This window comes from Salmo salar, chromosome 01 (genome assembly GCF_965601325.2).
Source record: "Salmo salar chromosome 01, fSalSal1, whole genome shotgun sequence".
NCBI lineage: Eukaryota > Metazoa > Chordata > Actinopteri > Salmoniformes > Salmonidae > Salmo > Salmo salar.
This window is the reverse complement of record NC_138291.1, coordinates 144,653,710-144,664,530: the sequence shown is the minus strand read 5'-3', so window position 1 is coordinate 144,664,530 and position 10,821 is coordinate 144,653,710. Positions and strand designations below refer to the sequence as shown.

At 39.3% G+C, this 10,821-nt stretch overlaps 1 protein-coding gene across 3 annotated transcripts; it reads right to left on the bottom strand.

Annotated features, from left to right (window-relative positions):
- Positions 1 to 258: 258 nt before the first annotated feature.
- zmat5 (zinc finger, matrin-type 5) lies at positions 259 to 5,116 on the bottom strand. Of its 3 annotated transcripts, none has more exon segments than NM_001139637.1 (6): positions 259 to 1,157; positions 1,316 to 1,424; positions 1,742 to 1,822; positions 1,913 to 1,975; positions 3,886 to 4,062; positions 4,977 to 5,116. In NM_001139637.1, coding segments are annotated over 5 exon segments (531 nt in total). In that variant the 5' UTR covers positions 4,013 to 4,062; positions 4,977 to 5,116; the 3' UTR covers positions 259 to 1,006.
- Positions 5,117 to 10,821: the final 5,705 nt, after the last annotated feature.

Here is a 10,821-nt window from a genome sequence, read left to right as displayed (position 1 = left end):
AAGAACGGGCAAATCTGGTGCAGTCCATGAGGAGGAGATGCACTGCAGTACTTATTGCAGCTGGTGGCCACACCAGATACTGACTGTTACTTTTGATTTTGACTCCTTTGTTCAGGGACACATTATTCCATTTCTGTTAATCACGTCTGTGGTACTTGTTCTGTTTATGTCTCAGTTGTTGAATCTTATGGTCATACAAATATTTACACGTTAAGTTTGCTGAAAATAAACGCAGTTGACAATGAGAGGACGTTTCTTTTTTTTGCTGAGTTTATATCACGGTAGCCACTCCTGTTCTGCTGCTTTCCTGAGGCCATCATTTAAAAAGCATTAGAACCTCACATTCTGTACATTTCCAATTCAGAATACATTTTCTTTAATACAAGGACCTACTCAACAAAATCTCTGCATGCACGCAACTCAATTTTAATGTAGTCTGTGATGGAGAAAATCAATTAAAATGTGAAGATTACAAATTCACTCACTTCTATCAAGTAAAAGCTTGAGCCCTAATAGCAATTAATGATCCGTTCTTGCATCACCACATCAAACTTTGAGCAAGAAATGATGAACCAGCTTTAAAGTTCCCATGCAGTCTTAATCATTTTTAAATCACTGTATGTCTAATAAATCACTGTGTCTTTATTTCATGAAAATATTTATTTCCCTGGGGCTCCTTTTGCCATTGAAATGCTCAGTCTGATCGTGTTGATACACACTTAAATATATTAATATACACAACCCTGATTGGCAGATAGGATCATCTAGACTGAGCCTACCCTGCTCACCCCTTCAAAGTAGGATACATATGCAAATAAAAGATAACTGGTCATTGGTCAGAATAATCAGATCAGTTTGCCAAAAAAAATCCACCTTAGGTTGAAATTCTATTTTTTTTTTTTTCCCCAAACAGCTCTTACAATTGTGATAATGCCCCTTTTATGTAACAAATTTCAGGATGTTATTTTGACCTCAGTGTGGGACTGCCATTAACTGCACTGCCCCTTCAACCCCATTCAGTTCTGACTTTGACTTTCCATCCTCCAGGGGGAGGGGGCAGAAGGGAGGGAGGAAGGTCAGGAATGGTGAGGAAATGTGGAGGTATGTCATTCTCTGGTTGATTATCTTCATCCTCCTCATCTTCCTCTTTCAGAACACTGTAGAGAGTATAATACTTTAAGAAAAAGGGGAAAAGTATATTTTCACACTAACTGTATCAAATCTGACTCCATGCAAGCGTAAATAACATATTTTAGCACTAACATGCACTGCATGTACATGCACTGTAGCCTTTGACCATTGATTCATACTGTACCTTCCACTGCTGAGGGCGGCTCTCTTCTTCTCTCTCCTGGTGAGCCACTCCTCTATGCTCCGCTCAGGGGACGATCTGTGCTCCGGGTCCTCTCTGCTCCGTCTTTCATCTAGACATTAGACTACACCTCTTAATATGGATTTCATTAACACAATCACCATGGGAACATTGAATTCTGAGTGAAATTAGTGAAGATGATTACTGTTAGAGATTTCATTGAACCACCTAAATTAACAGAGTGGCATTGTGTGTTCATAATTGAAATACCCGAGTAACTTGCCACCACAATGATGGAAAATTGTACTTCTTAAAAATGTTAGCATCATGCAAGGTGCGACAACAATGACAGCATTGCTCATAAATTAACACTCTCAATATGAGGACCATGTCCATGGCAGACAGTGCCATCTTGTGGAAACAACTTACCTTCAATCTGCATTCTTAAGTTCTCCATGTCCCTCTCTGACATGTGAGAGAACCTACAGTTGTTGCCAAACACACACTGGCCTGATGCAAAGGACAAAAAAAGAAGCATTACACACCGATAGTTGTAAGGGTCTTTCATTAAAATGTTCATTATATCTTTGTTGTCTTTACCTGTCTGAAGAAATTTCCTGCAGGGTTTCTTAGTTTGTTCATCATACAGGATGGCTGCTGCATCTGTGATGAGAAAAGAGGTGTCATATTGTCTACAGCCTGTTACGACAAGTATCTGTCAGATGTTGCCAGAAGATACCAACCCTAACGGAAAACATACAGTAGCCACAGCAACCACTTTGGAATGGCAGTGTCAGCCAATTATCTCCATTGTTGTTCAACGTGATGTGCCATTCAATAATGGCTGCTGTGGCTACTGCTAGCTAGCATGAAGACGATAAGGGCAGTTTTCCAGGAAAACTGGCAGTAAGTTTTTCAATCTTCTCGATGGAGCAGTGTGGATAACGGTAAAACATTTGGAGTACAGTGGCATATCCCCATCCCTGTACTGAGGTATGCTTTCTGACCACAGTGCAGCTCAGTGTAAACAAGCGTAAGGCTAGGATTGGTATCTTCTGGCAACTGTCATAACAACAATGGACTGCAGTTTCATTTAGAAAAGGACTCGAACTGAAATGTATTTGATCACATCATTCTGAATTGAACCCCAACCATCTCTTTATGCTGTTATTTTGTTTAATTACGTTACATGTCTTCTAATTGGTTACTGTGTCAAACCTTTAAGCCCCGATCTGATGATCTGAAGTCAAAACATGTTGGCCCTGCTATTTTTAAATATGTCTATTGAAATTCCAAATAAATAAAGCCTTTTTAAATCAAGACGTGCCTGCATTCGTTCTTTAAGAGCACAAGATAATTATTTTTTCTACATTTAACATTTCTGAAGTAGTGGCCACCATCCTTTTTCAAAGAGCACCTTATACCAAGTCTCCATTATTAGCCTTTTTTTTTAAAGGTCAATCAGCAGTTGCTAAATCCATTTTTAGAGTTACAAATTAATGATATGTACCCACTGATTCTTAAAGATTATAAATGCCTCATGAGCTTAGTTTAACTGTCATCGGAATGCAAAATATGCTTGTTTTACTCCAATGTTTGTAAACAAAGTAAATGTAAACAAACACTGTATAGCCTAAAAAAAAACATGGTTAAAACAATAATTCTGATATTATCGATGGTCAGTCCCTGTCCTTGCATCCAAAGCTCTGTCTAGGAATTTGGGAGTGATTACATTTCTCCAGCCCCATCCCTCAGCTTTCTACCGAAACAGTGGCTTTGTTATTGTTTTAACTACTGATTGGCCCTTTAAGAGCACCATGCAGTTTTTTTCTGACCCACAAACCATGTTGGACAAATGGTGCATGCAAGACAACTGGGAACTCCCACCCCCAAAGAAATCTGACTGGGAAGACACTTTTTACGGTCATCCAACTCGGAATTACAAGTCAGAAGCTCAGGCATAAAAAAAAATAATTATAATAATATTGAACCTTTATTTAACCAGGTAGGCCAGTTGAGAACAAGTTCTCATTTACAACTGCAACCTGGCCAAGACAAAGCAAAGCAGTGGGACAAAACAAAACAGAGTTGCACATAAACAAACGTACAGTCATTAACACAATAGAAAAAAAATCTATGTACAATGTGTGCAAATGTAGAAGAGTAGGGAGGTAGGCAATAAATAGGCCATAGAGGCGAAATAATTACAATTAAGCATTAATACTGGAGTGATAGATGTGCAGATGATGATGTGCAAGTAGAGATACTGGGGTGCAAAAGAGCAAGAGGATAAGTAACAATATGTGGATGAGGTAGTTGGGTGTGCTATTTACAGATTGGCTGTGTACAGGTACAGTGATCGCTAAGCTGGTCTGACAACTGACGCTTAAAGTTAGAGGGAGATAAGACTCCAGCTTCAGAGATTTTTGCAATTCGTTCCAGTCATTGGCAGCAGAGAACTGGAAGGAAAGGTGGCCATCATCCTAGATTTCTGACTTCCCTGACCTGTTAGTTTTTTTGTTCTCAGTTGTCTTAAACGTACCATGAAACTCTTGGGAAATGAAATGACTTACCCCTGAAATTGTCAAACCAGGCCTTTTTAGATCTGTGGTGTTGAACACCATACAGGTGTTTTTTCCTGTTGTGCATGTTGTCCTGAAAGGACCGGTCACAGTAGTCGCAGTAATACCGCTTCCCCATGGTTGAGATTCTGGTCTTCACTTCAGTCAGCTGTAGGTACCCTCACATCTCTGAAACAAAACACGCAATGATCTGCAACAATGACTACCACAATATAGGCCTAATCAAAGTGCTAAGCCTTGAGGGCCATAAATTTCACTTCAACTTACTGAGCCAGTGGGTAGGACAGTTGGTCCTTTAAACAGAGGGAATTTGAGTCAAAATATCTAAAGCAACTTATTAAACAACTTTCCAAACGTGGGTCTGTTGTAGACAAAAGTCCTCTGCTTACCTCCTGTCAAAATAAAAGTCCCCCACAAGTATTCCTTTTTTGTCAACATATGGCGCACCTGCAGGACTGTTATTTTGACACGAGGTAAGTGGAGAAGAAATGGGTCTACAACAGAACCACGTTTGGAAACGCTTTAATAAATGTTATTTCTTCAGATATTTTGACTCAAATTCCCCCGTGTTAATGACCAACCGTCATGACCACCGGCACAGTCCGTTTGTGTAAGTAACGCTATATTTAACTTCTGAGGCGTATTCATTACACCGAACCTGTTGCAAAACGTTTCTTAAACGGAAGCAAACGGAACGAAACGGGGAGGGACATAGCTTATTTTTTTCAATACAAACTCTCGTGTTGCTGTTTGCTTCCGTTTGGTTCTTAAACGATAAACTGCTTCCGAAATGAATACTCAATGCCAATACAAAAGGGACCAACGCTGTAGTGTAAACACACAAGCCTTGCTAATAGCAGCTACTACTGGGTATGCAGACTTTTACTCCAACCTTACTCTACACACCTGATTATATAGGCTACTAATCCCGCAACCCCCTGCTCATCAGGGATTTGATTAGTTGAGGCAGGGCTAGAGAGAGCTGACTGCAGACCCTCTCACTCCAGCCAGGAGGGGAGGGGGAAGGAACGGAAGCTAACGCAACCTTTGTCTTTTAGTGTAAAGAAATAAGCAATACGAACCCTTTTATGTGAGAATTTAAAGACAATCCAAGGGACACTCAGTAAAAGTTTTCAGCCAACGTTACATTTTAGGAAACTGTTTAGCTCTAAACTGTTAAGTTGTTATGAATTCGACAAAAGATTATTCGGAGCGAATAAATTTGTCAGCATCTTCTCAGCAACACTAAAAATAAGTACTTCCGGGTTACGGAACGGCGGACTATTTCAAAATAAAAGTCCCCCGCGTAATGGTAGAAAAGTGGCATTAACCGGTAGTTATTCATGAGGTATGTTTAAACATGAAGAAGGATTCATATTTGTTCATATTTAACTGACATTTGCATCACATTTGTGTTTTAGAACATGCTCCATGGTCAAATAAATGCCCCTAATGCAAATGTATGACATATTCGTTTATAGAGAAAAAAATATTATTTGTGCTAACACAAAAGTGAGGTGGGGAGTACTCAGTAGGCAGGGTCTACAGAATCTAGATATGGTGTCATTTCATGGGGCTCTGAATAATATGGAGTGTTGCTGGACTTTTACTGTGGTCAAACAGCTGAAAATGTGTTGACTGGACACTATATGGTACAAATACAGCACTGTACAGGAAAAAAATATTATTTGTGCTGATGTAAAAGTGGGGTGGGGAGTACTCAGTAGTGTCTGTAGAATCTTTATAGGGTGTCATTTAATGTGGCTCTGAATAATATGGAGTGTTCCTGGCAGTGGCGTACCCAGACATCCGTTGATTGCAGTGCCAGCAAAAATGTAGGTGGGCCAAAATTTGGGAACTCAAATCATCATTAAATAATCATAAAAGCATAGCCTACCATATACCCAACTGTAATCGATTGCACACAACAAACCATCTAACATGTGATTTCGCATTACAGACCTAATAGTCTTGTAGGCCTACGGAAATCCATGACTCTTGCATTTTAACATGTGACTGACATAGACCTACACATAATTAACCATAAGCCTATAATTAATAGACTATCAGACTAGAACATAATGCCTTGGTATAACAATAATAATCCTAATGTAACAGAGTTCACCAACTGTCTGAACTTGGCCCAGTGGGGGATTTTATTTGGCCTCCCAAGTTTTGTTCTTGAACATAAAATACTGTAAAAACATCAGCAAATCAGCTCCAAGTAATTTACATTTTGGAAATCTGTTCTGAAGTATTCCCACCCATAATAGATAGATACATTTGTATACGATCACATATACTGTAAGCAAGGTTTGAAATGATTCTGTTTTAGTCAAATATGATATCTGTTTGGGCTTCTTGCGGTCAGTTTGCAGTCTACAAATTATTTGTAATGATGTTCCAGCCCCCTGACCATCCGCTCGGCTGAATGTAGTTCATGATCCCTGCTATATAGACTAGAACAGTGGTCACCAACCTATTTTTAGTCGAGATCCCTTCATGAGTCAAAATGCAAGCCGAGTGCATTTCCTAAAAATGATAGGCTATTTACATTGACTGGAAATAAATTTGTTTCATTCATTTGCCTATTTTCATATATAGTAAGAGAGGTCTGATTTTCTCCATGTCGGCCTATCCCTTATTATAAATAACGTAGTGTCCCTTATATTTCAAAAGTTAAGTCTTAAGCTAGGCTATATGATAGCACTGGTCAGAGGTCAGTTGTTGTAGCCAATTACTTACGAGGCACAAATTGAAATACGTTTTTTTTTTTTTCACTGGACTGATGGTCATGTCTCAACGGTGGAAGAGATAATGTGCAAGTCGCAAGTGGATAAGTGTTTCATGCTTTTTAAAAGTGCTGAATAAAAACAGTGCTGTAGTTCTGGTCATTGTCTCTGAATGTACTGAAACTGTCTTTAAGGACCACGATTAAATCATTGCAATCAGTGATTGGTATAGAAGGAGACTGGAGGCCCTTCATGTCGAAATTACTGATATCAAATTACTTGGCAAATTCTACAGACACGGTCTCTTGAAAAAATACAACATTGAGCTTTTGTTTGGCCATTTTGCTTGTTTTTGCTAAACAAGTTGGCTAGTGAGTCTTAGCTAGCTAGCTAACGTGAGTAGCCTACACGTTGTAGCCTAGCTATTGTTTAATGCACATGGATTCAGTTCGAAGTGGCAAGTGCAAGAACCTGCACATTATTTTATTATATAATATGTCCTTGAGTGTCCTGAAAGCCATCTGCCAAATAACATGTATTATTATTGCCAATATACACTGAGTGTACAAAACATAAAGGACATCTGCTCTTTTCATGACATCGACTGACCAGGTGAATCCAGGTGAAAACTATGATCCCTTATTGATGTCACTTCTTAAATCCACTTCAATCAGTGTAGATGAAGGGGAGGAGACCAGTTAAAGAAGGATTTTTAAGCTTTGAGACAATTGAGACAATTGCCTATGCCCCTGGTTCCTGACCTTTTACTGTGGTGAAACAGCGTAAAATGGGTTCCCTGACACTATTTGGTACAAATATAGCACTGTACAGGAACAACTAGTACTCAGTAGGGTCTGTAGAATCCATATACAGTGCATTCGGAAAGCACTTGACTTTAAATTTATTAAATTGCTTTCCCCCCCTTGTCAATCTACACACAATACCTCATAATGACAAAGCAAAAACAGGTTTTTAGAAATGTTTGCAAATGTATAAAAAATACAAAACTGAAATAAAACATTTACATAAGTATTCTGCGATTACAGCCTCGAGTCTTCTTGGGTATGACGCTACAAGCTTGGCACACCTGTATTTGGGGAATTTCTCCCATTCTTCTCTGCAGATCCTCTCATGCTCTGTCAGGTTGGATGGGGAGCATTGCTTCAACGCTATTTTCAGGTCTACCAGAGATGTTCGATCGGGATCAAGTCGGGCTCTGGCTGGGCCACTCAAGGACATTCAGGACTTGTCCTGAAGCCAATCCTGCATTGTCTTGGCTGTGTGCTTAGGGTCGTTGTCGTGTTGGAAGGTGAACCTTTGCCCCAGTCTAAGTTCCTGAGCGCTCTGGAGCAGGTTTTTATCAAGTATCTTTTTCCGCTTTGTCATTGTGGGGTATTGTGTGTAGATTGATGAGTTTTAACTTTTTTTAATCCATTTTAGAATAAGACTGTAACGTAATAAAATGTGGAAAAGGGAAGGGATCTGAATACATTCCGAATACACTGTATGAAATAGGTGTTGATGAGCCTTTACACATTCATGAAATCAGCTCATGGCCGGCCACGTGCTAACAAATGCACCAGGTCAATCGCTTGGCCTGACAAATAAAACATTTTTTAGGCAGTATACTAAAATCATGTTTCTATAGGTTTATATCACCCCAATTATACATAGCCTTATAACGTTTTTCTTAAACGGTCTTTGGTGGTCTACACAATAGCAATCAATCAAAATGTTTGCCTCTTTGACTTGGGTTTTGGACTGAAAGTCAGAGGAACCTGTGTTCTGGTTTTGGCAATTGTGTGAACATTTTATTTGCCTCATAAAATATGTGCTCACTAGGAAATGTCATAATCCATGGATCATATCGCCTATATTGCTCTATTGTCATTTGTGAGAAAAATACAAGATTATTACCTTGTTTCATTCAGCTTCAAATTATGGGTGGGACCTGCTTTGACAAGGTACAGTAAATTACCTAATGTCTTATTAGAAGGCTCTTTTAAAGTTCTAAACAAGCACAAAATGAGGATGAAATACAATCCCCTAGTATACTGTACTAGGGGATTGATTTGCACATAATGGTGGTTTTTAACTTGTGCTCCTCCTGTAGCACAACCATCAGCCTCCCTTCCAATTGCTGGGTAGCATTTCCTGCAGAAAACTCATATCCCCTAAATCAGAGAAACGGGACAATGGATATTTACACACACCTTGGTTGGACTTACCTTGGTTGACTCAGTTTGGGGAATCAACAGTCTTCAACTTGATCTCTTCAGCGACCATTGGAGAGAGGCCTTGTTGCTTTATCAGGTATGCAACAGGGTCTCAATACAGTGATTTTGTTGTTTATTGGTACATTTTGTTGTTACTATTACTGTTTGTGTATGTATGCTTATGTGTTGTTAATTGGATAGAACTACATGAGTTAGGTAGGGTCAATTCGAATTGAAGACAGTCAGTTCAACGAGTGATTTGATTTACAAAATGGAGAGAAAATCATTGACAATTAGCTTTTTCTTATCAGCTTATTTAGAAGTAAATGAAAATACAGTTGAAGTCAGAAGTTTACATACACTTAGGTTGGAGTCATTAAAACTCGTTTTCAACCACTCCACAAATTTCTTGTTAACAAACTATAGTTTTGGCAAGTCAGCTAGGACATCTACTTTGTGCCTGACACAAGTAATTTTTCCAACAATTGTTTACAGACAGATTATTTCACTTATAATTCACTGTATAACAATTCCAGTGGGTCAGAAGTTTACGTGCACTAAGTTGACTGTGCCTTTAAACAGCTTGGAAATTTCCAGAAAATTATGTCATGGCTTTAGAAGCTTCTGATAGGCTAATTGACATCATTTGAGTCAATTGGAGGTGTACCTGTGGATGTATTTCAAGGCCTACCTTCAAACTCAGTGCCTCTTCGCTTGACATCATGGGAAAATCAAAAGAAGTCAGCCAAGACCTCAGAAAAACAATTGTAGACTTCCACAAGTCTGGTTCATCCTTGGGCTTGCAATAGTATAACATTGAATGTGATAAAGACTCATTAAAGCAGTATGAGAAGGAACCGGAGGGCATTCTTCACTCACTACAGAACTATCTGGCGTTACAGTATTCGGCATTACATGGAAAGGTTGTGGACATTGTTCTGAAATATGAATTTTCTCATTGTTGTGGCAATTTAAAAGCTCCAGTAGATAGATGGAAGTAGTTGTGGTCCCCATGTGTTTGTTTACTAATTCAGTCCTATTTGGAGATAACAGCAATGAATGCATTCACAATAACATGATATGTTGTACTTTGTATGAATTATCAGAAAAAACATTATTGCATTAATGTTATGTAAGAACGTGTATATCAGATTCATTGAGTATGATGGTGAACACCTTGAAATAATGCTTCCATGTAAATTGTCAAAAGAAGATCAATCTGTAGTGATTAAGTGGTGTAACCTGCAAATGTCGTATAGTTCTCAGATTGTTTGGTGTATTTCATGAGCTGACATCCTGAACGCTGACCATGCATATCATTTGAATCTTCTGTGTAATTGTTGATGATCAATTTGATTAATTAATTTCATTGTGATATTTGTTATGAATAAAGTATCAATCAAATGTATTTATAAAGCCCTTCTTACATCAGCTGATGTCACAAAGTGCTGTACAGAAACCCAGCCTGAAACCCCAAACAGCAAGCAATGCAGGTGTAGAAGCACGGTGGCTAGGAAAAACTCCCTAGAAAGGCCAGAACCTAGGAAGAAACCGAGAGAGGAACCAGGCTATGAGGGGTGGCCAGTCCTCTTCTGGCTGTGTCGGGTGAAGATTATAACAGAAAATGGCCAAGCTGTTCACATGTTCATAGATGAACAGTAGGGGCAGATAATAATAATCACAGTGGTTGTAGAGGGTGCAACAGGTCAGCACCTCAGGAGTAAATGTCAGTTGGCTTTTCATAGCCGATCATTCAGAGTATCTCTACCGCACCTATTGTCTCTAGAAAGTTGAAAACAGCAGGTCTGGGACAAGGTAGCACGTCCGGTGAACAGGTCAGGGTTCCATAGCCGCAGGCAGAACAGTTGAAACTGAAGCAGCAGCACGACCAGGTGGACTGGGGACAGCAAGGAGTCATCAGGCCAGGTATTCCTGAGGCATGGTCCTAGGGCTCAGGTCCTCAGAGAGAGAGAGAGAGA